Here is a 25,561-nt window from a genome sequence, read left to right on the forward strand (position 1 = left end):
TTAGTAGATCATAGTGCAGATCTGCCTTATTTGAAATGCACTAAACTAGAGTCATCTACTGCTGTTAAGCAACTAGCTTGTAATAATTTATTGCAGTTAAATAAAGCTTAAAAAAACTCCATTAAATAATTATAAGGATTATATGCATTTCGAAAACCTTTGTGTTCTACCAAAATTACCCATTTAATTTCAGGGTTGGTTTGTTAAAAAAAGCTGAGATCTAAAGGCACATTAGGGGAGCTGTCAGATGCTGTTTTCTGTAGGTGTTAATAAAACCAGATGAAAAAAAAAACCTGAAACAAATTAAAACCAAAAGCAATTTTGCCATCTGTTGTATATTAATTAGAACTTTGTGTATCAAGGGTAAACTCGCTCTTAGAGAATGTCACTGAACACTCGCTAATAGAATAATATGCAAATATATTAGACCATGGAATTATGTTCAGTTTTTATTTCTAACTCAACTGTTTAGCTATCCCCCAAGAAATCAGTAGTGTGTTTATTTGTACATGTGTTATATGTAGAAATACATAATGGTTTCTCATTTTTTTTTTGTTTTTTAGAGCAACCTGCCAATAATCAAGGACAGTCCACTCTGCAGCCTCTGCCACCTTCGCACAAACAGCATTCTGCACAGCATCATCCATCCATCACTTCTCTCAATAGAAACTCTCTGACCAATAGGAGGAACCAGAGTCCGGCCCCGCCGGCTGCTTTGCCCGCCGAGCTGCAAACCACACCCGAGTCCGTCCAGCTGCAGGACAGCTGGGTCCTTGGCAGTAATGTACCACTGGAAAGCAGGTAACTACTGCATAGGAGTTTTCTCAGTCTTTTGACAACTGAGCCAAAGCTATAGCACATCCTAGGATTTCACTTACCACTTTTTGCATCGAGGGTTGAAAAATAAACTAATCTAAACTTTTCTCCCAGAGTTCAAGTGTACTTCAATCATCCAAGCTGTATTTTGTCTCTCCTGCTCTTTAAAAGTTCAAGTAGTCATAATAAAAAGATAGGCCATGTGTATTTGATTATCTTTACCCTTGAAGGCTAAGGAGACCCTTCTTAGCCTGCGGGAGAAAGTAGAAATCTGTATCATTTTCTCTTCCACAAATTCTAACCAAACACCCAAAGGTTACAGGGAATATAAGAAAGGCTATTTCTTGGATTCAATATTCTTTCTCCTCTGTTCTTTTCTTTATGTCCTGTCTCCTTTTTTTTCTACCACTATTCTTCCAGGTAAGTCATCAAATGATAGATTCTTACACTTGGAAAAGAATTTCGAGGTCAACTAGTTCTGTGATCCCTTCTTTTTAGTCACTGACCAGTAGCCGTTCCTCCTGTTGGTTTAACCTCAGTGACAAGGAACAATTTGTTTCATGAGGTATCCTTTTTCATTGATGGTACCACAGAAAGAACAGTGAGCTTGGAGTCAGGAGGACTGAGGCAGTCCTGACTTTGTTTAGAAGTGTTTTTTTGACTTGGGCCAAGCAGCCCCAACCCTCTGAGCCTGTTTCCTCATCTGAATAGTGGTGATAATCTCAACTGCACCCCCTTTGTCATCAGTTTGTCATAAAGTATTCGGTAAACCTCAAAGTACTCTATACATGAGTTATGTTTTATTATTATCGTATAATATATATCACATATAATTACATGTCTCTAGAATAATTGTTAGAATAATATATAATATGTACATATATATTATTTATAGACAACATTATTTAAAAAAACACTAAAATATATCTCCCTATAAATTCCACTCACTCAATCTAATTCTATGCCCCAGAGAAACACAGAATGATTCCACTTCTTTTCTATATAACAAGTATTCAAATGCTTGGACAGCTTTGGCCTATTCCCTCAATTACCCATCTTCCATGTAAAACATCCTCAATTCCTTCAATCATTTCCCTTGTGGCATTGTTTCCAGATATTTTACAGTCCTGGCTATTCCTTCAGCATACTCTAGTTTGTTAGTGACTTTCTTAAAAAAATTTGATGAGCAATAGGTGGTACACTCCGTGGGAAGATGGGCAATTTAACAGAGATTGTTTGTGTGATATATCCGCAAGAGGCTTGTGATCGTCCAAAAAGAAAGCTAGACCTTTTTCTGGTCCCATCTCTAACATGAACAGGCTGTTTGACCCTGGACAATTCACTTAACCTCTCAGTCCCACCTCCTCCCCAGAAAATCTCTAAGGTTACTAGTGACAGAGTAGGGACTTGGCTACAGTTGGAAGAGGGAGGGTTTTTTTACTCAGTTTTCTATATCCATGATGGCATAGTCTAATGTTAAAGGGAAAAAAAGCCTAACCTATAATTTATATTTTAAAAATAAAATAATTTATATAGTTTCCTTTTAATTTAATGACCTAGTGGGAGGAGCTGCTTCCCTCCATTATCCCTTATCAACCTCAGTGTCCTTATGTGTAAAACAAAAGGGTTAGATTCTTGTATCTACCTTCTCTGACTTCCCCTAAACCGCCAACGATCAAGTCCTTTAAAATGTCTTTCATGAAAAAGACCTTGGTAAGAGTGGTAGCCCACCTTTTTATCTATTGTCACTGATCTTCTTATGGCAAATGATTTAAAGTCAAGAGAGATGTGACATATTAAAAAGTTCAGGAGACTCAGTTTCTGGGTATTTAATCATTTTAATAATTATGCTAGCAATAATTCATTAAAGGGGTCAGTGACACACTTGAATGCCAAAGACCCCTTGTGGAACCTACTCACCCCTTGTATACCCTTGGAAAAGGGGGAGTTCCTGAGGGGTGGCAATGGACTTTGATTGGTTAACAATTAATGAGAAGAGTGAATATTATAGTGAGAGGGGGACCTATTCTTATGAGGAGCAGGAGATATGAATGTGGTTATGTCAGTTACTTCCAAATCACCCCCAGCCTCGGGCAATCCAGACAAAGGACCAACGCCCCTCCCCAAAACTGCCTTTAGTGGAACACAGTGGACTGGAATTCACCTTAGTTTAAATTCTTTGTAAGGTTTTCTAATTGGATACGGCAGCAAGTCCACCTAGATAATATAGTCTAGGTGGAGTAAATTTTTGGGAAAGGTTAAGCATCTCCCCAGTAATTTGTTATTTAGTAATCATTTCTCTCAGAGATCTTAAGTATCGGGTTTTCTCTGGCTCACTCCCTCATTTTATAGGAAAAGGAACTGGGAGATAAATTGAGTTGGCCAAGGCCATTTAGCCAATTAGTACAAGAGCTGGGATTCAAATTCAAGTCTTCTGAGAACAAATCCATCATTTTAGTTTAGGAGAAAGGTGGTGGTTTCCCTACTGTGATGCTGTGCATATTTCCCCAAACCCTCTTCATGATTTTTTCTTCCCTTTCCCAAATCTTCTAGATGATTGTGGAAGGGTGGGGAATAGTCAAGGAGGACATAACAACAGTATTCTGGACCCTCTGGACCACTTTCTCATTTGATAATATTTGTCACAAAATGCTGATCCCAGCACCAGGAACCGTTGAAGGTTAACTTGAGCATTCAAATTAGCTCCAGAGAGTGTAACACGAGATGGAAAATGCTGTCTCACAGTGGTTTGTGCCAAAGAGACAGAGCATCTAAACCAATTGTACCCTGAGGATCAGCCAGCAGGAGACTCTTACTAGTTTCCAAAGGTCAAAATCTTTTTTTTTATTGAGCTCTTTCTTGAGACTTAAGAACAAGGTATCAAAAGCTTTTCCCCAAAAGAGCAAGAAACCACTTGTCCTATAATCCATGACGTCAGCTTCAAGTAGTTGAACTTTCTTTTTTATTGCATTTGGTTTGAAGAGGGCAAATCAGACACTAGATCCCACTTTTTTCCAGATGAAGATTGATGTGTACAGATTCATTGCATTCAAGTTGGTTGGTCTGGGGGAAGCTTTTTTTCCCTCAAGGTTATTAAGACAGAGCTAAATTTACCTATGATAATTAATTAGCAGTCACTGAACAACTAATCAACACTGATTCACTATTGTCACTTGGCACAATTTTATTAGGAAAAAAGTAATTTTCCAGTTGTCATCAAATTGAATATGTATAATTGCATTGTAGATGACAATAATTGTTTTGACAAATATTTATGAAATATGTCAAGTTAAGTCATCAGAACCATGTTTAATTTTATGTATTGGGTACAACATAAGAGAATTGAATATTTAACTAACCGTGTTCTTGGCAAGGAGAGTTGTGTCTCCAGTGAAAGGATATAGGCTCACATTAGAGAAGGATAAAATTTGGTGGTTCTTGTGACTTTCTCTAGTCCTGAATAGAGTACAGGACTATAATAATAGTATATTGACATTATTTATACATTACCTTTAGTTTTGCACGTAATCTCCTCTCCATTTTTATGCAATCTGCCACACCCAGAGTCTAGGAACTCTTCAAAGAATGGAAGGAAATGATATTCTCAGCTTTTCTTTAAGGCCAACATATAGTCAATAGATTGGAACAATATTCATTTTTGTTTTTTTAACGTGCTTTCCATTAGCATTATGGTGATCATTTGATCTATTGTTTTCTTCTTTTTGATTGTTTTACTTTGTCCCACTTCCTAGAAGGATGGCAGTGCTTCCCTGAAATCTTCATATTCATCATTTCTTACACTTGAGTAATTTTCCATTACATTAATTATCGCAATTGGTTTAGTCAGTGGACATCTATTTTCTTTCTGGTTCTTTGCTAAGCACACACACACAAAAATGCTGCAATAAAATTTTTAGTGTACATAGTCCTGTTCTTTCTGACTTGGATCTCCTTGGGATATATGCCTAACTATAAGATCTCTGAGTCAAAGGGTATTGGATATTTTTGACACTTTCTTTGCATCATTCCAGATTGCTTTTCAGTATGATCAGACCAATTCACAATTCTCCTAATAGTGTGTCTATCTTTCTATAGCCCCTCCAATATGGAGTGTTTTCATCTATTGTCTTCTTTGTCCATTTGCGGAGCGTGGGTTGAAATTTAAAGTTATCTTGAGTTGCATTTTTCTAATATTGCTGATTTGAAGCAATCTTTTATATGAGAATTATTAGTCTCCAATCCTTTTGAGAACATCTTACTATTAAGCTACTGAGGAATGTCTCTTGGATTTACAAATTTTTATTAGTTTCCTATATATCTTGACTGACAGACATTTCTCGGAAATATTTGATGCAAATGTACACACACATTTTTTCTCACAATTAACAGCTTCCCTTATCTTTGCTATATTGGTTTTGTTTTGTGCAAAAGTCTTTCAATTTCATGTACTTAAAACTTTTGGTTTTTATCTCTGTATTGTATAGATTAGTATTTATCTTCCATGTTCCCTTTTACCCCTTCTTTGGTTAAGAATTCTCCCACTTATCACAGCCATGAACATTCTCTACATCTCATGATATAGTTTTCTTTTCATTTTTTTTTTTGAATGGTGTGAAGCTTAATATAAAGGGTTTATATCCATTTTGAATTTATTGTGGTATATGGTATCTGATGGAAGTTTAAACCTACCTTCTGCCAAACTACTTTCTAGTTTTCCCAGTAGTTCTTGTCAGATAAGGAAGTCTTCCACAAATAATCAATAATTCCAAGTGTAGTCTGCTATTTATTTATTTTTTTATTAGCCACAATAATCAGAGGTCAAATTACAGTGTATTTTACCATATCTAGACCTTGTTAAGAAGTCATTCCTGTACAGAATTGCTGAGTGAGGGTTGCTGGGAGATAGATTTTTGCTGAGGTGTTTATCCATTTCATAGAAACACCAAGTGACTCTTCAGTATAGTTATATCAATCCTAGCTTTATTTTCAAAGATTGAAGCAGAAGGAAAAAAATCATTAACAGATGATGGTTTCTTCTTATGTATAGGAAGGAGAAAATGTAGTTCCCCATTGACTGTCATCCTACAAAGTAAAATGAGCTATTTTAATCTGAAATATATATTTTTGTTATTTTCTTCTTGCCATCCAGGTGTAACATCTTTTAATGCTGTTAATCCAAGGTAAACAGTGTTTGAACTTTCAGTCACTCTGCCGATAAGTATAAACTGCAGTGTGAATATCTCACATTGTAGCCAATGCAGTGCTACTGGGTTTGTTTAATAATCTCACTTGGTTGGAACTCTTGAGGTGAAGAACCAGTCTTATTTGACATTGATTTTTTTTCTTTTTTTAAAGTCCCCTATTGCGTATGATTCTAAGGTTAGGTTTCAGTTCCATTAACAACTTTAGCTGGGCTAGCTCGTCTCTCGTCCTTTACGTGTGTGAGGTTGGTTTTTTAAATTTTTTGTTGTGTTTTGTTTTGATTTTGGTTTGTTGGTTTTTTTTTAATCCAACAAGTAGTTTAATCTTGGGGCATTCTTTTAGTTGGTGGCTATGCTAAGGTTTCTTCACCCACCCCAACCCCACCCCCAACTGCATAACTGTCATTTATAAGATAGTTAATTGTTACTGATGACCATTTTTCCACTTTCTTTCTTTACCTTCTCTTCTAAGCACAGATTAGTTATGGTTGACTATAGTGGTGTTATGCAAATTGACTTGGGCAGTAAGATTTGGACCTTAGCAGTCTGGTCCAGCACTCATTTTACAGATGAGGAAACTGAGGATCAGAGAAGAGAAATTACCTGGCTGAGATCAGACTAATACTAAGTCATAGAATTGACAGTCAAATCTATGTCTTCCTCCTACTACATATTTGTAATCCATGAAATGAAGAATACTTTGTAGACATTTTAGTTTCAGGGGATTATAAAGGAAGTCAGAAGGGGAGGTTGCTTTTTTTTTGTTCTCACTCCATATTTCAGCATAGCTTTCAGTTTGATTTATTAGAAAGCATATTTCCATCAGACCCAGCTTCTTTCATCCTTTTTTTTATTTCTTTATTCTAATGGATGTAATTTTTGATACCTTTGATAGATTTGTGCTTTAGCCAGCCTGGAGTAGTTCAGTTTTATTATTTACTTTATATTGTATTATTGAAAATAGCTTGAGGAAAAACTAGAAATTCCTGTTATGTAAGGCACAAAGTTGTTCTGATCATTAACCCCATCCCACCCTAGCCTTACAGATAAGAATCTTTTTGTAAAGTCAACTTTAAAACAGAATGTATTCTTTATCAACATTTTCCTTTACTGTTCTTTTTCTCCCATACATGATCACAGCTTCTACACATAATAGCCTACAAACATTTTCCTCAAGACTTCTAGTGATGGAGAGCTAATGGCCTACCGAGGTAATTCATTTCACGAGGATTCAGTTCCAGTTGTTAGGACCTTATCCTTATAGCCATGCAAAAATCTACCTCTTTGAAACTTTCAATGCTGATTCTTCTGTGACCAAGCAAACCAAGTCTCTTTCATGATAACTCTTCAGATGTTTGAAGTTAACTGTAAAGTCTGTGCCTCTCCGTTGCTATAAGTCCCTTTCAATAGACTATAATTATCTTCAGTTCTTTTAAATATTCTTTGCATGGAATCATCTCCATCCTTTAAGAATCTTGGTCCTCCTTCTCTATCCATTCATGTCCCATCTTGCTTATGACCTGTTTCAACTGTGGTACCCCAAACTAAATCCAATGCTCTAGATGTGGTCTGACCAGGGTTATAGTATCACAGGACTTCCCTTGTTCTAGACCCCATTCCTCTTAATGTAGCTTATCAGCATGAGAAATAGCTTCTGAAGAAATCAACCAGAGCAGATGAAAAGCTTGGAATGGGAGAATATCACAACAGGTTTGAAAAGTGAAGAGGGATCAGGCCGGTGCTAAGAAATACATTATTTTTACCTTTATTTAGTCCCTCTGACCTTTAGCAGTTTACTCTTCCACAGTCCTCTGTGGTGTGTACATGTGTGTATATATGTTTATACATATACATATAAGTACATACATACACATATACTGTGTGTGTAGATTAAGTCGTTCAATAATCACCTATTTGATATAAGTAGGATGTTTCATTCGCAGTCATTTAATAAAAGATTTATGAAAGGTTAATTCTTTTATGAATGCTTCTTGGGCATTGATAGCTCATTAGTTCTGTTTCCATTACCTTTACCTTGCAGTTTGGTAAATGCTTTCCTAATTACTAATGCATGAAATGGCATATTGAATGACTTCTTTATTGGTGTATTTTTATTTAAATATCTAAATATCCCGACCTGCTTTGATGTGAGATCAGTAGTTTGTGCTATTATAAGTGCTCACTTACCTTTTCCCATTTTTTCCTGATAACTTCAATCTATTCAGAACCAACCTTATATGTAGGCAGAGTAGGCTACTGCCTACTATTAATGATTTCAGTGAGTGTCAGGGAGCTTCCTCCCTGCCTCCAAGTCCCTGCCTTAGCTAATGGAACTCAGTATTAAACACAGTTCTCCTTACTTGGTTTGAAATTAAACATATGACCATTCATGGCTTTTTTCTCCCAAAAAATATGAAAACTGTCTAGCTAGATAGAAATATTTAGTCCCTTTGAAAATTTTGATTGGAATGCTACAATGTAAGCAAAATGTAAACCCCAAAAGCAGTTAATTGTACCATGTCTTTGTCCCCCAGTTATTTCTTCTTGCTCCCATTATTAAATGAGAAGCAAATGAGTCTTTATATCTATAGATCACAAGTCCCTCAATTTGGTCTTGAGAAGAAAAAAAATTAATCTCTTCAGGACATAATGAATGGTAACTCTTCATACCTTTGAAACATTTAATTAATTAAAGTGGTAAATATTTTAGCATGAATCAATAAAACACCAAGAGATGTATGTCTCCCTATCAGGCAGTAACGTAGGCCAGATCTCTTATGAATTCTGAGTTTGATGGAACTATCGTACAATGGGGTTAGACTTTTTTTTATTAGCGTGATTTCCAAAGTAACCAGCTTCTTTTTAATAGCAATTAAGGCACCAGGAAAACATGCATTAATCATTTATAATAGGCCTTAAAGAATTTTCATAAGCCTAGCCCTCTAAAATTACAATGCCATATACTGTAGTGATGTTTTGGTTTCACATAACGAACCATCCATGTGCCTCATTCAATTGTAGAGTGCCTCAGGAAATGAATTCATAATCACTTCAAACAGATTTTCAGTTTTTTCCTTGGGAACATGATCAAATTAGGTCATGGAAGCTTTTTGGCTGATCATAACGAGAGGTTTCTCGTCTATCATTATCCTCTTTCAGCTAGGACCTATTCACCTTGAAGCCTACGTCTTCCTCCTCTTCAAGAATTAAGCTTGGAATTAGATGACTTTTTTTTTGTTCTCATGTCTCTCTCATGAGACATTCTTCAGTCTTTTCTCCTCCACTTTTAATTTAGGTCCGAAGGTAGTCCTCCATTGTACTTCTTTGCTAAAACTTTATTGCCTCTTTTCTCTACAGGCTTTCATGATTTTATTTTTACTACTTGTAACACAGGAGCTGTAACACAGGAGTCCCAAATTTACCTTTCCTTCTATCCAAGCCAATGATCTCTTATTCTTTTTTTTCAAAATCTTGCCTAGTTTTCTGAACTACAAGCCTCGGTTTTTATAGCCAGTTAATACATAAAATGTAATTACCTATCTCTTTGATTCTAGAGTCTCCTTACCTTTTCTATCCTTTGCCTTTTAAAAAAAAATACTCTTTTTCTCTTTATTTCTAACCTGTTGTAAAGCCTGTTGAGTTTCTTATAAAGCTTTCCTCCTACCCTTTGTTCCTCACTCAACAGCTTAACATCTTATCTGTGCAATTAAGCATCTGTGGAAGTCTAATAAATACTCTTTGATTATAATCTCTCTCAGATGCCACTGCTGTGTTCTCTATGATTTCTTTTACATCTCACCTTCTTCCATTCTGTTCATCTCAAAATGCTGCTGCCAGAATTTATCTTGCTCCATTTATTTTCTCTTCTAAATCCCCTTCCTCAGCTTCCTCTTGTCTCTGGCTTTAGGGGGAAAAATACTTAATTGTCTGGATATTTACCAAGCCTATACAGTGTGCCAGCTAACAGTTCCTCTATAAGAGTTTGTGTTCCACCGGAGTGGCATTAAGAGCCAAGACAGCTTTTTCAGCCATTATTTGGTTCTGGGTGTGATCACCGTGCTACTTAGAGTTGGCATAATTTCCTTGAGGGAGGTGAGTAAACGAAGGGAGAAAGATTTCCAGAGGGAATGCCAAGGTTTGTTTTAAGAACAAGAGACAACAAAGAGCCTGAAATCATATATTGGTTACCCACAGAATACTTCAGTAACTTGAGTTTATTGTAGAGAAAAAGGGTGAGAAAGTGGATGATTCTGAGAGGGAGAGGTTATGTAATAAAGCAGAATTTGAGACTGGGCTACAATCTCAAGGATCATCTATTTCAACCATCTTTGCTTTATAAAGTTGGGAGATCCAGAGAAGTAAAGTGAATGTCCAAGATTTCAGAGGTAGTAACAGAGCTAAGACTAGCCCTGGTTTTCTGTTCTTTTTAATACAGTTCATTGTTTCTCTGTCATCTTATTCCTCTGACCTGGCAGATTCCTTTGTAGCCTTCTCCCATTCACCTTACAGTTTCTTCTTCCACTTGCTAATGGTTTGAAATTTTTCTTCTCTTTTGGCAAGTTATGCTATCTTCTTTTTAAAGTTCTTTGTTTTATGATAACTTGGGTTTTTAGAAGCAGATGTGATTGCCATTTACAAAGGAAGAGGCTTGATGTTCATCAAACTAAAGATAAATCAAATAGCTCTCAGAAATTTTAAAAATGTCATATTTTTATTTCCATTCTGAATTTAGTAGAAAATGACATGTACATTTCATTATAGAATGTCAGTTGCTGATAACCAATGAAGCTAATATATTAACCCATTTAAGTGAATAGCTAATGAAAGCAGAGCAAGATTATTCTAAAGCCTTGTCAATTTACCAAAGTAACTAAGTTGTGACATAGTCATTTCATTTATTTTAACCATCTTAATCATTGATTCAGATCATTAACTGTTTGAATCAATTGATTGCCCATCTACACAATCAACAACTAAACATATTCAGTAGTAGCTTATAGATATAGTCTAAATGTATTTAACTTCAAAGAGAAATTCAGTTCTGTCTATTAAAACCACTCAGAAGTGTTATTTTGTTGTGATTATTTCATAAAAAAATTTCAGATTGCCTCTTCCTTCCTCCTAAATTAATGACAAATAAATAAAAAGTAAGTATATTACCAAAAATCTTTTTTAAAGTAATCTTAATACACCTTTAATAATTTAAATTGATAGGAATTGGTATTTCATCACTTAGGCTCATGGTTAATGAAATTGTTACTAGTATTGTTTAATTGAGAATCTGCATCCCTAATGTAAAATGACTAGAAATTAACGAAAAATGTTCACATGAAATACACAAACAAGCATGCTGCACTTTAAAAAAAATAAAAGGAAGATGTTTTTGTTCCCTCTAGATCAATTAACTCATAATGCTGACTATACTCACCATGAACATTTTTGCATATCCAGTATAATTATAACCAAAGTGTACACATATGCGTAATTGGTTTTAAAAAGTAGAGCTACTAAGAAATGCAAATTTCTTTTTTTAATGTAAAAATGTCATGGTTATTTTAGCAAATGAGTGACATTAGATAAAAATCACTGTTAGCTTTTATTAATTCAGGTAATGCAGTAATAAAATTTATCTCATTTAAAAGCTTTTGATTTAAAATTTTTTCCTTGCAGGGATCATTTCCTGGTGTGAAAGTTGTCCAAAGAAAATAGCACATCGTTTCAGGAGTATAATAGATTTGAAAGTACACCATGCTATCAGCATGATGATGTATTTTTCCTACCACACTAACTCGCTGTGTCACAGCTAGAATCATCATATATTGGTTTCTTTGTTTCCTTGTCAAAAGTATATAATTTACACTTTAACAGATGTTCATAATGTTAACTTTTAAAAAATCTTTTCCCTATAAAAAGCATATTAACTTAATGAATTTGAAAAAAGAATAATGAGGGAAAGAGCAGTTAAACAAGACAGACACGAAGATTCATAAAGGAAGTGTTAATTATATGACAAGTACAATATGTTGATGTCCATAAATAATGATTCACTCAACATATAACTTAATAAACACATGACTCTAAGTATGCAAGTTGAGACTATTTGTTCACAGTAAGGAGACTGATTTTTGTATGTGTCTTATAGAATCAGACTTCTAAATTTTCTTAAAGCCCATCTGCAAAAATGCTACCCTCTAGTACTTCTCAAAAAAGACCTATCCAAGTGCAGAGAGCAGCTCTGATCAACGGATTAAAAAACAATAGAATTAAATGTTTTAATGTTTTTAATGAACAGAATGAAACTATAGTTAATTTTAAAAGTCTTTCTTTCAATTAAAATAAATGGGATTTAAAAAATTGATTCCATTTTGAAGCTCATAGAAACTGAACAGTAGTTCAAAATTGTATTTCTTTTTTTAGGATTTGCTGTTTTTGAATTTTAAAAGTGTTTTTAATTAACTTAAAAAATTGAACTAAGTTCTATTCTACTCTTGCACAAAGTCCCACCAGCTAATTTGTAAATGGGCTATTTTCTGCCTGTGTGCATTTTTTAACTCCTCCGAATCTAATTCAAAGATCAGATAGATGTATATAGTACAATTATTCATCTAGATTGATAAGAAGCAGAAACATAGATCCAAAGAGGACTAATGCATTTCAAACACCAAGAGAGTCTTATCCCAAAGTCTTATCATTGCATGATGAGTGTTCTGGCCTGTCAAAGAGTTTAGAGAACTGATATTTCTTGTAAAACAAAGATGCTCCAAATAAAAAATTAGTGGCATCCATGCTTCAGTTTGCTCCTCTGTAAAATGAGATGATTGAACAAGGTGATCTCCAAGGTCTTTTCTGTCTCTAATTATGTGATCATCTAAATCCATGGTGGGGAAATCTATCCATGAGAGCAGTCAGAAGAAATAACTCTAGGTATGCAAGAAGGGACACATTAAGGAGACTGATTTTTGCACATGGATTATGGAATCCATCTTCTTAAATTTCAGTCATACCTATACTGTATATTTGTTACCTTAGATGTCTCCCTCATTTTCCCCTAGGTATTTTTCTGTTTAAACAGAGAGTGGGGAAGAAATAGACAAGAATTTGAAATCTGATCTACAGTAGTTCTTGGCAGTCTTTTGAAACCGTATAATCCTAGTGGTGGGAATCTAGAGTTGGTCTGTGGTGATTGTACTATCTGACCTCCACCCCATATAGGAACCTGGTTATAAAGTTGTATGCAACTAATAATAATGACAGTAATAATTTATGACAGCATAATAATATAAATAATGACAGTAAAATAATGACACTAATAATAAACATAAATAATGACAGTAAAATAATGACAGTAATAATAATAACTTATGTAGGACTTTAAGATTTGCAAAGGAATTCATAAATATTATCCCATTTATCATTAAAACAATGTAAGTCCTTTTATCCCTACTTTAATAGATGAGAAAAATGAGGCAGACAAGAGGAGAATGTCTTGCCCATTATTACACACACACTAAGGATCAGATTATCTGAGACCTGAAGGAAATGTTTTTTTAAATGTATTGCTATTTCTCGTTTTTATATCACCATCATTTCAAAATCTGCATATTCCCTACCCAGAAAGTCTTCCCTCGTAACAAGGAATAAAAAAGAAAAGAGGAGGGGAGAGTGGAAAAATAGTTCAACATAACTGACCAACATATTCATTGAAGCTGACAGTATATTCAGTGTTCTGTGCCCGTCAGAGATGAGGATCTCTGTAAAGAAGGAAAGGAGATAGTGTCCTTTAGTCATTTTGCAGTCACGTCTGATTCTTTATGACCCTTTTGGAGGTTTTCTTGGCACTCATTTTACAGATGAAGAAACTGAGGCAAACAGGGTTATGTGACTTGCTCAAGGTCACATGGTATTTGAGGCTAGATTTAAACTCATGATGATGAGTCTTCCTGATTTCACAGCCAGTGCTCTATTCACCATGCCAGCTGGCTGTCCCTGTAAAAAGGGAAAGGAGGTACACTTTCTCATCCCTTCACGGCCAAGGTTGGGCATTACCATTAACAGCATTCAGATCTGTTGTTTTGATGGTGGCTGCTGTTCCCATTTGCATTGCAGTGGTAGTCACTGTATATTTGCATTCCTAGTTTTGCTTACTTAATTTGTTTAAGTATTGTTTCTATGCAACTTGATGATTTAATGGATAGAGAGCACTGAGTCCAGAGTCAGGAAGACCTGAGTTCAAATGTAACCTCATATATTTACTAGCTGTATGACTCTGGGCAATTCATTTAATCTGCCTCAATTTCCTCAACTATAAAATGGAGATGATCATGGCAACTACGTTACAGGGTTGTGAAGATCAAATGTGATGCTATTTTTAAGTGTCTGGCACATGGTAGGTTCTCAATAAATAGGGAGTTTTTTTCTCCTTTTTTGTACCGAACAAAATTTTCACCTCATAAGTTTTGTGTGTGTGTGTGTGTGTGTGTGTGTGTGTGTGTGTGTGTGTGTGTGTGTGTGTATCAAGGCCCATCGTCCATAACAGGTAGGAATCCTCATCACTTGAGCAATTCAACAATTCCAATTCTCATTTATGGTACTTAGGGCAACCCTACTCCTCTCTTGTGAGCAACAGTAACTCACTCAGAGTAACATAGTAAACAGTGGTGAAATTTAGTAGTTTAGGTTTCCCAACACTCTTCATTGACTTTTCCCCAGTCAAGTACCCTTATCCAGACTTTTCAATGTCCAACTGTGAAGTCAACTGTGAAACTGATTTATGTTCTTGAAAAGTTTCTGTAGGGAGAAAAATAACACTTCACCTTTAACAGCAGTAGTTATGTTCCAGTGTGTGATGTTTGCTACAATTATGAACATTTGCCTCTGCATCCTCTGAATAGATAAGTTTACTGTATTTTTTCGATGATCTTGGATATCTAGGATTGCCACTATTAGAGACCAAAGTAGGATAAGATACAAGAGTGTGGTATATCACTGTATGTTTGTGTTTCAGGGCAGGAGGGTTCCTGGTAATTGTAGCATCTTTATAAGATTGCCAGTTTTATCAGCAGCCATTGGAACGAGTGTTGGGTGGGGAGGGAGATTCTGGAAAGCAGTCTGGAGTAATTGTTTATTTTAATCTATTTTTTCATTTTCTTAAAAATGACAGTGCACTGTTTGCTTTTATGGAAATCAATATAATATTCTCTTGTCCAAACTTATAATTTCATCTGTATTTGGAACTTAGAGTCTTGCAGAGTGACCCAGGAACCTGAGAAGGGAAATGATTTATCTGTGGGTTACATAACTACGAAATGACAGAAGCTGAATTTGATTCCAGAGTCCTTTTCTCTCCAATGCCAGCCCTCCTTCCACTAGGTCTTGCTGCTTCTCAAGGGACGCTTGATAAATTGGAAATAATGTTCAGGGTACAGTGAAACCCTGTTTACGGAAGGAAAAGTTTTCAAAGTAGTTCAGTATTCTTTTTGATTTGCAAGTAGAGAGAATACATCCAAACAAAAATAGCTAGGAAAATGACCTGAATAAGAAAACTTAAGGGTAAAGAAATAGTATTAGCAGTGGGAAGAAAGTAGTTAAATCATTTCAGTCAACTGTAAGCACTTCAGGAGAATTTGCTTCTTGAATTATGTTTCCAGGGAACAATAATAACAAAAAATTATTTTGGAAAAAGGAACAGGATTATTGGATGATATATTAACATAGAGGGAGAGAAGCTATGAGGGGAGGAAGAATCTTTATGATACACACTCTCCCCGCCCCCACTCCATGCAAAATTGGAAAAAAGAAGTCCCACAGAAAGAATTACCTTTTCTTATTCTGCACTATGCCACTAATTCTCATTATGGATATTCACAGAGATCTAGTTCAATGATCTCTCATACCCAAATAGTCTACAGGAAACCCAGGGTCCACTTTGGAGGTCCCAATGAAAAAGTAAAATAGAATCACAGTATGACATAAGTAGCTAAGAGGTCAGAAAACAGTGAAGAGGAAATTAAAAAGAAAGGGAGAAAAGTTTGTGGCCAGAAGGGCTGGAATTGAGATGGCAGACCTGAAAACAAAACAATAGGACAGAATAAGATCTTAAAAACAAAAAACAGGGAAAAAAGCTTTTTTTGCCTATTGACTTTGAAGTTAGACCTTGGGGTGTACAAAGTCCTTCTCCCCTTGCCCCCATTTTGAATATTAGCAATGACTGATCATTCAGTACCTGATATACACATCAGGGAGAAGGTTGAGGTAGGCTTTAGAGAGGTAGTTTTTAGGTGGTGTTCAGACGTCTGATTACAGAGCCTAAAAGGGAATACCTGGAGATGTAGAGGAAGGAGAGTAAGACTGTTATGTCTAGCTAGATCCAAACTGAAGCCCTCCTTGGAAACAGTAATTCGGTTCTTCTGAGTCCTGTGAGATAGTCTCATTGAACTGATTACACACAGAAGACAGTATAATAAGTGGCCACATAATGCTTCCTGCAGGTTTGTGCAGCTGCTAGTGTGGGTGGGCTTCTCCCAGAAAATTCGGAGCAGCCTCTGCAGTCTTAAAGCTCAGGAGTCTAGCTAAGCTTCTGAGGTCCAACATCGACTGAGGTCTCCTTCCAAATACATAGGCATTTAAACCCAACACCTACAGTAATTGTATTAGGTGTCTGCATCTCTGTAATGAGAATCAGTAGACGGAAGGCAAGAACACCAGGAAAACTTGGCCTTGAGAAAGAGCAGGCAGTTCTTTCTATCAAACTGTTTTCTTCAATATTTGTCTTAAATGACTGCCATAAAGTATCACTTTCGCTGAAATCAACATCAAAAATGCCACTTAATTAGGAACAATGACTTTCTCCCAAATTTATTCAGTTCTGAACACACTGATGAATATATATTTAATATATTAATACACGGAATTAAAATTTGTGACTGAAGATTCTATAAAAGATGTTAAGCAGAACAGATTCTAAATATTATTTAAGCTGTCTCCATAATGGTTAATACCTGCTTTGGGGCAAAATCATTTATCACAAGGATATATTGAAAAACATGTGCCATTTTCACCTGAACAGTATTTATAACAACATATTTTCCTGTTCATCAAACAATACAAGTTGCAGAATGGCTGACAGCATGCAACTTGTAACTTGATTGTGAGTCAATGTTTTTTTTTAATTCCCCTCAGGTATTATCTGCTCCATTAGAATATAAACCTTTGGAGGGCAAGGACTGTCTTGCTTTCTTGTAATTGCATTCTCAGTGCTTTGGACAATGCTTGACCCATAGTATACACTTAATACATTCTTTCTTTCCTTCTTTTCTTCTTTGTTTTCTCTCCTTTCTCTTTCCATCCTTCTTTCCTCTTCTTTCCTCCATCCTTTCTTTTTTCCATCCATCTTAAGTGACATGCAACAAACCTTCCTCTATTCTGACCCTGTCATCATCCCACCCTGCTAAATCCTGTTGAGGTCAAAGAAAAATTTCATGAAAGCCCTTACCAAATGAGGACAAGCTTATAATTCTGGGTGACTTTAACAGCAGAGTAGGCACAGGCTAACAAACGTGGCAGGAAGTCCTTGGGAAGAATGAAATTGGAAACGCCAACAGTCACTGCTTGTGTGGGCTTCCTGACTTTCTCATCTCCAACACTGTCCTTTTTTTTGCTTATCTAAATGCATTTAAGAAAAAAAAGGCCAAGGTATCCTATTGTATCCAGGGCCTTCTCCTGATCTAGGTAGCTCCAGAAGAGAAAGCAAGGCTAGTGACTTTTAACTACCCCTCCACTTAAATTCAATTCACTTGCATGTCATGGGCATCACCTGCCTGATGTCATGGTCCTCTTTAAAAATGAAGAAGGAAAAAAAACAATCAGATAACTTTGCCCATAGCAGTTAGTTCTAAATTTATTTTATCCAAGAAGAACTTTTATCTACAAGTGTGGGATTTGTTATTAGATCAGAAAGCTTCATTTTGGAAGATGTCATTTGGCATCAAAGAAATTTTATGAGAACTCTAAAGTTCTTTAGAAGTCATTAGAGAAGTAGCCCAGAATTGTGAATAGAATGCTGGACTTGGAGTCAGTCCCCCCTCAGACACTTAATACTTGCATAACCATTGGGAAGTCACTTAACCCCTCGCTGCCTCAGTTTCCTCATCTGTAAAGGGAAGGGTTAGAACCTGATGGCATCTGAGGTTTTTTCATCTCTAAGACTGTGATCATATAATCCACATTCTGCTGAAATGAAAAGGAATTCCAACTTCAAAAAGTCTCCAAACTTAAAAATCTTAGTATCTAAATATATTATAAATTCAACCAAAAACATCCATTCCCACTTATCAGTAAATCCACTTTAAAATCAGAAAATCTAAGTAAGCCCAGGGAAATTATGATGCAACCAGAAGTCTGGACATCAGGATTCCCTTGTGTATGTTTCATGTGGTAACATTTATTTAATGTAGATGACCTGTTCAGCAAACATTGGGAAAAAAGAGAAGAAAATAAAAAGAACCTCCACTATATTAATACTGAAATTGTAGGGAGGAGGGGAAAGGGGAAGGGAAGGAGTAAATGCTTCTTGAGTCAGGCTGGATCAGTGAGAAAAACATTTACTTTTTATCCCAACAAGTTCTCTAAGACAATGGAAACCATGAAGTCATCTTTCCAGGCCTAGTACACTGACTACTATTGTTAAGTTTCAGCAATACTATGGAGACAACAGCCAAATATTAGCTCATCTTTTTTTCCCAAAATTTATTAATTTATTTGTTTTCAATTTTCAACATTCACTTCCATAATTTTAAATTTCTCCCCCTCCCTCCTACCTCCCTCCCCAAGATGGCATGCAGTCTCATATGGGCTGTACACATAGATTCCTATTAAACACATTTTCACATTAGTCATGTTGCATAGGAAAATTATAATGAATGGGAGAAACCATGTAGCTCATCTTTTTAAAACTGTGATCATTTTTTTCTCTGTTGTTTCCTAAGGATATCCTTGGCCCTGAATAAAACTTAGAAAACTAAAATGGTTAAGCATAAAAATACACAGTAATGAAATTAAGTGAGATTAAAAATGTATTCACCAATTAGGAGCATGCTTCTTTTTATGACTATTTTTCTCCTTTCTTTTGAGGAAAACCTTCATTAAGGTTTGAAAAAGATTACTGTATTTCCAGGAAACGAGAGTTTCCCTTTTGGTCACCCTAACCTGCTCTCTAGAAAAGCATTATCACATAATGAATGAAATCAGTAATGAATGAATGTAATATTTCATAAATATTTACTGTGTGCCAAACACTGCATTAGGCTTTAGTGAAACAGATAGAAATATAAGACCATCCCTAGTGTCAAGGATGGCAGAAACAACATATATAAGAAGACCTGGGTTCAAGTCCCACCTGTCACACAATAACTTTGGGATCCTGGCAAGTCACTTAATATTTCAGAACCTCAGACAACTCTAAAGCTATGAGTTTCAGAGAAGCTGCCCCTAAGCTTTAAGAGAAGTTCCTCACCCAGAGTTTCCTCTACCAGTGAGAATACCCATTGGTCCCAAAGCAAGCAACAAACATCCCCAGCTGTTCAAGGAAGACTTCAGTGACCCATAATGTCATCACTGGGAATACTTTTCCAATCACTATGGTCTGTGATTCTCTCCACCTTCCCTTGCCTCCATAGACGGTCTTCATGAGTTGTAGCAAGTGACCAAATACGCCATATAATGGCTGGCCAATCCTGTCTGTCTCATCTTAATACAGACTTTATGGAAGCCTCCCATTTGGTGGGATCTTTTAAGCTCAGACTCCTCCAGATTAGCTTTCAAAAGCACAGGATGACTTCTGGTGATGTGGGCAAATTTATCTCTCTGCAGCCGTCTGTTTATAATAATTGGTCATAATATCTCACATTTACATAGCCGTTTAGATTTGCACAGTATTTTCTTCACAACAGCCCTGTGAAGTATCAGTTTCTCTATCAGATTATCAGTTTAAGTGTAAAAAATTTCCGGAACATATGTTTAATTATAGATGTATAAAATGACTAGTTTGGAAGAGGGTTGATAAATGGCTTTGCAATATTGTATATACAGAGTTTTCTCTGCCTGGTGTATCTGAACAAATTTATCATAAAATAAAATAAAAAGCATGTGGCATGTGTAAGGGTGGAATTATAAAGAATCTGCTTGGTCTCTCAGTGACTGTGATGAACATGTGAGGCCTAGTCTTGTGACTGAATACATCTGAGGAATTCCTCCCCATGGAATAGGAGTATGCCTACTAGTATTTTATTGTTGGGATACTGGAAACTGAAGGTTTGTAATTTAGGAAGGATGATCTCTTCCTAAACAGCTGCTTTTCCCCATGGTGTATAAAAAAGCCTGTGAGATCATCTTGGCCCATTTCACTCTCCTTGCTTGTCAGGACTTCTTAGCCTTTTACCAGAGTGCAGCTTAATGGGTGAAGAAAAGGAGAACAGTTGATGGTGATTTGCAACAAAAGCACATGAGAGAGGCAGGCATGTGCTTACAGTCCAAAAGGGTAGCTCATGCGTAATGTTTCTGAACTCCGAGGGCCAGCGTGAGTAAAGGAGGGTTTTAATTTACTAGACAGCATGATCCCAGAAAGTGGCCTTTAGAGAAGGGAAATTCCTGGGCAGTACTAGCTTTGGGAGTTGTCTTTGGGTTCAAGAATTCAAGAATTCCAAGTTTGGGAGTTGGAGGATTAGATTTTTCACAGAAAGGAGATTTACTGCAATAGCAGCCTCCTTCCTAGAGAAAGACATGGTTAGTCCACCCAGCTCCTGCACAAAATCCTACCCGGAGACCAAAGTTACTTGGACAGTGCATGTCAGATGGGAAGAGAGTTATCTATTCAGTGAGTCCCCAGAGTATGTTTTAGAAGAAATCTAAACCAAGCAATCTCTCCAGTGACAACCCCACTGAGATTTCCCTGGAGCAAATCCAGGTTGGTGCAGTTAGCCAAAAAACAGAAAGAAATGACCACAGCAGTGGACCCAGTACATGTTACTTCAGAGTCTTTTGAGAGACCATAGGCCAGGTGTTATATTTGGGTTTTTTATCCTCATTTTACAGATGAGGAAATTGAGGCACAAATTAGTTAAATGACTGCCCCAGGACACACAAACTGTCAAAGTTAGCAATTGAACACAGCTATCTTGACCCCTGAATCTTATGTACTTTCTACTATAGTATATTGACTCTTGCTATCTTAAGTAACTCTTGAATATTACACTTGAGTGTAATTGTTATTCTAACAATTTGTTTTACCTACCTGATGCTGAGGCACTTAAAATATAGCGTTCATCAATTGATACACAAGCATATAATAAGTATAGACTCTTAAATTTGCTTTTAAAAAAATTGGTTTCTTTATCGTTCAGAGTGGTAAATAGTGTTTTGTGGGAGATGGCTTAAACAGAATAAAGGCTCTTCTATCTAGAGCTGGAAGGGAATTCAGAGCCACATAATCCCACCGCCTAATTTTATAGCTGAGGAAACTAAGACCCATTGAAAGGTCAAGTGACTTCTGCTCAAAGTCACATCGGAAACAAGTGTCAGATTTTACTTCAGAGTTTCATGCATATAGGAAAAAACTTAAGCAACCATCACTTTTTTTCACTCTACCATAGATAATAGGATTAAAAAGAGGGATGTAAAGATTTAAGGAGTGTAATTAATCCTTGGGGAGATGGGAGAGAAACTTTTTGAATAAAGAAAAAGATAACAAACACAAGGAGGAGTGGATTTAGTGTATAAAATTTGCATACATTTTTCATATATTTGAAAACACTTTCTTCAAAACAAACCTATGAGATTGGTAGGATGAGAATTCCACACATTGGAGGGACCAGCTAAATTAAACGAGTTACCCAGTCACTCCACTATTAAGTTGCATAGCTAGGATTCTGAGGATGTGCGCTAACTCCTGAACAACACTGCCTCTCTCTTGTGTTTCCAGAGGGAATAGGTGGTAGGATTTTGAGTGCAAAGTGGCCAGAATTAGATTTTAGGTTGTAGCCCTGCCTGAAGCGCCATCAGGCATACTAGGAAGGAAAAGAATCCACAGAACTCAGTGACAGCCTGGAGTAATTGAAAATTATACCAAGTCTGTCAGTTGGAGAGAATTACTCCAGTGCCCAAGAAGAGAGGGAATGGGGACAGGAAGAAGGATGAGAGGGACTCAGTCTTTGTCCTTCTCATTTTGAATGTGTGACATGACCTCGGGAAGGAAATTTCAGGAAGTCAGTTAGAAAGATGAGCTGGAACAGAGGGTGAAAATTGTGGATCAGAAGGGAGGCTTGGAAGTCGATCCACCCAAGTGGCGAGTTGTTTCATTTGCTGCTGTTTTAAAAAAGCAGCTATTCATTGTGCCTAATACAAAGTAATCCTCCTCGTTTTGTTTTCGTAGCCGCATAGCATTCCAAGTTAATGATGCCGCGCGGTTCCAAAGCTGTCGTCTGGCGGCGGCGGCTGTTGTTCTCCAGAAGCCCCCTCGAGATGCCAGTGCCACAGAGCAACTGTTAGTGCTCACTGACCTTCTGCACCAGCTGGCTGTGGGGCTGGGAAATTGATTTTCCTCGTCTCAGTCTCTGATGGTCTCTCTTCAGTGTGCCTCTCTAGTTCATCACCGCAGTGGAAACGGTGCCACAAATAGCGAGGAACTGCGGGCAGGCATCACACAGGGCATCGTTAGAAACATCAGAACAGAAATCAGCCCGTTCCGGTGTGCTCGGTGTTAAGAGAGGCTGCTCCTTGTATTGCTGAATACAATGGGGAATTCTTCTCAGAGGGCTGAATTTTTTCATAATTACCAAATATGGTCTAAAAAGTAAAGGAAATCTCTGCCAGCGTTCAGACAAGCACCATCTGGGTCCCAGATTATAACAATACGTTTCGGAGTGTAGATAGATAGATAGAGAGAGAGAGAGAGAGAGAGAGAGAGAGAGAGAGAGAGAGAGAGAGAGAGAGAGAGAGAGAGAGAGAGAGAGAGAGAGAGAGGTACATATGCACACAAAATACAGGTCATAGCAGTACTTTTGGACTGTAGATAGATGGATGGATAGATTTGCACATATGCACACAGATACAGGTCATAGCAGTATATTTTGCTGTGTAGATAGAGATAGATATGTACATGCGCACACAGATACAGGTCATAGAAGTACATTTTGGACTGTATATGTATAGACAGATAGACAGGTATGTATATACACATGTAGATGAAGGTCATAACAATACATTTTGGATTGTATAAGTATAGATGGAGATAGATATGTACAAACATGCATAGATAAATACATAGATACACAGATACATATGTATATATATACACACACACATATATAATACATATTTGCAGAATTCTTGCATCTACATACGTATTCCCAAAGCTGCATAGCCTTGTATGCACCATAAAATAAAAGTGTGCCAGAGAGTTAGTAGAAAAAATAATTTTCCTGTATAGAAAACTGTTCTATACCTCCCACATGCAGAGGAGAAGATATATATTTAATCATAGCCTTCACTTATCATTGTTCTATTTCTTGCATATTTCAGGGGAGGGACGTTTTTGTCCTGGAGAAGTAAGCATCCATCCATTTTGAACTGAACACTAACAATCTTCTACCTAAATGAAAATGAATATATTTATGTATTTATATACATATTGATATATTTAAATACTTTGAGGCTCTCACATACAACAGTGTTTTAGATCTATGAGCTTGCAGATGAATTACACATACAAAAATCTTGTAATTTTTACCAACTTGCAAAATCATGATCAGCCCTTCTCACACATACTAGAGGCAGTATAAAAGGTTGCATTTTCAATTTCTTATCATTTTTCTCTTCTCTATATCCAGGTTTATTTAAAATCCAGCCTGGTTTTATTTGATTTTTATAGACTTAGACCTAATACGTTATTAATGTGAACAGGCATTTGGACAGAGGAGAAAAAAATCTTGTGCATCTGATTCACAAAATCCGTGACCAAAAGTTGTTATAAATTCTGCTTTTTTCATGAAGACATGGAGTAATAGATCACCTCTCCAAATTTATATTTAAAATAAATTAGAAACAAAGTCAAGGGGACTTGTTTAAAGATAATAGACTATCATGCCTGGCTTTTCAAGAAAATCTCCAAGGTGCCATGCTTGAAACATTTCCCTGGCATTATCATCACAGCAGGAATGTTGTTCTTACGGATAGGCAGCAAAGAGTTGTTCTGATTTCCATATTTTGTAAACTGAGTCAGTGCTTAATTCTACCTGTTATTCCCAACTATACATAGTGAGGCAGAGTAAATTGATATTTGCTGCTACCACTAAACTGGTTACATGACATGCATAATTTGGAATGTGTTTTGTGGGTTTTTTCCCCCTAACAGATTTACCTTCCTGAGTTGTTTAGACTAGAAGTTAAATGAATTTTCAATCCCTGGGGATATAAAACTGATTTTGGCCACATCTGACACTCCCGGGTTGAACAGTGGAATGCCTATCTGTGATTAAGATTTACTTCAGATAACTGACAGAATAGGAGATGTGCACGCAGATAATTGAGTTGACTTCCATGAGCCTGTGTTTCTAAAAATGTTAAATGCCAGGTGTAACTATAAAGGAATGATATTAGTTTCCTGTCTTAACAGATAGCAGATTTTTGTTCATCTAAGCACTAGGAGGCATCTAGGTAGCTCAGTGGATAGAGCACGGGCCTGTAGTCAGGTATAAATTTGATCACAGACACTTACTAGGTGTGTGACTCTGGGCAAATCACTTAACCTCTGTTTTCTTTAACCTTCCAAAGAAGGAAATGAAAAACCACTCTAGAATCTTTGCCAGGAAAATCCCACAGACAGTATGGTCAGATAGGACTGGAAAAGAAGCAGTTATTAGGGCCATCTGATGATCGAGCTAAAAGTGAGATAGTGAGTTCTCCAAGGCTAGAAGTGTTTAAGCAGAGACTGGGTGATCATTTACTCAGGACTTTTTTAATGTTTATTTATTTATTTTTAATTTTCAACATTCATTTCCACAAAATTTTGAGTTCCAAATTTTCTCCCCTTTTGTCCCCTCCCCCCACCCCAAAATGCCTTGCATTCTGATTACCCCTTTCACCAATCAGCTCTCCCTTCTATCACACCCTTCCCTTCCCTTATCCCCATCTTCTCTCTTTTCTTGTAGGGCAAGATAAAATTCTATACCCCATTACCTGTATTTCTTATTTCCCAGTTGTATGCAAAAACAATTCTCAACATTCGTTTCTAATACTTTGAATTCCAACTTCTCTCCCTTCCTCCCTCCCCACCCATCCCCACTGAGAAGGCAAGCAATTCAATAGGGGCTATATACGTGTAGTTTTGCTAAAGACTTTCATAATAGTCATGTTGTGAAAGTAACTATATTTCCCTCTATCCTATCCTGCCCCCCCATTTATTCTATTTTTTTCTTTTGACCTTGTCCTGCTCCAAAAGTGTTTACTTCTAATTATTCCCTCCTCCCATTTGCCCTCCCTTCTGTCATCCCCTG

The 25,561-nt window shown here is 36.6% G+C and overlaps 1 protein-coding gene across 8 annotated transcripts in view; it reads left to right on the top strand.

Annotated features, from left to right (window-relative positions):
• The window catches only part of TENM3 (teneurin transmembrane protein 3), a 3,393,579-nt gene that overhangs the window by 3,146,545 nt on the left and 221,473 nt on the right, over positions 1-25,561 (top strand). For all 8 annotated transcript variants that reach the window (XM_072622672.1, XM_072622671.1, XM_072622669.1 and 5 more), the window contains one exon: positions 564-801. In XM_072622672.1, the coding sequence (XP_072478773.1) occupies positions 564-801 (238 nt within the window). The remainder of the gene's footprint in view (positions 1-563; positions 802-25,561) is intronic.

The sequence above is a fragment of the Notamacropus eugenii genome, chromosome 7 (genome assembly GCF_028372415.1).
Source record: "Notamacropus eugenii isolate mMacEug1 chromosome 7, mMacEug1.pri_v2, whole genome shotgun sequence".
Classification (NCBI taxonomy): domain Eukaryota; kingdom Metazoa; phylum Chordata; class Mammalia; order Diprotodontia; family Macropodidae; genus Notamacropus; species Notamacropus eugenii.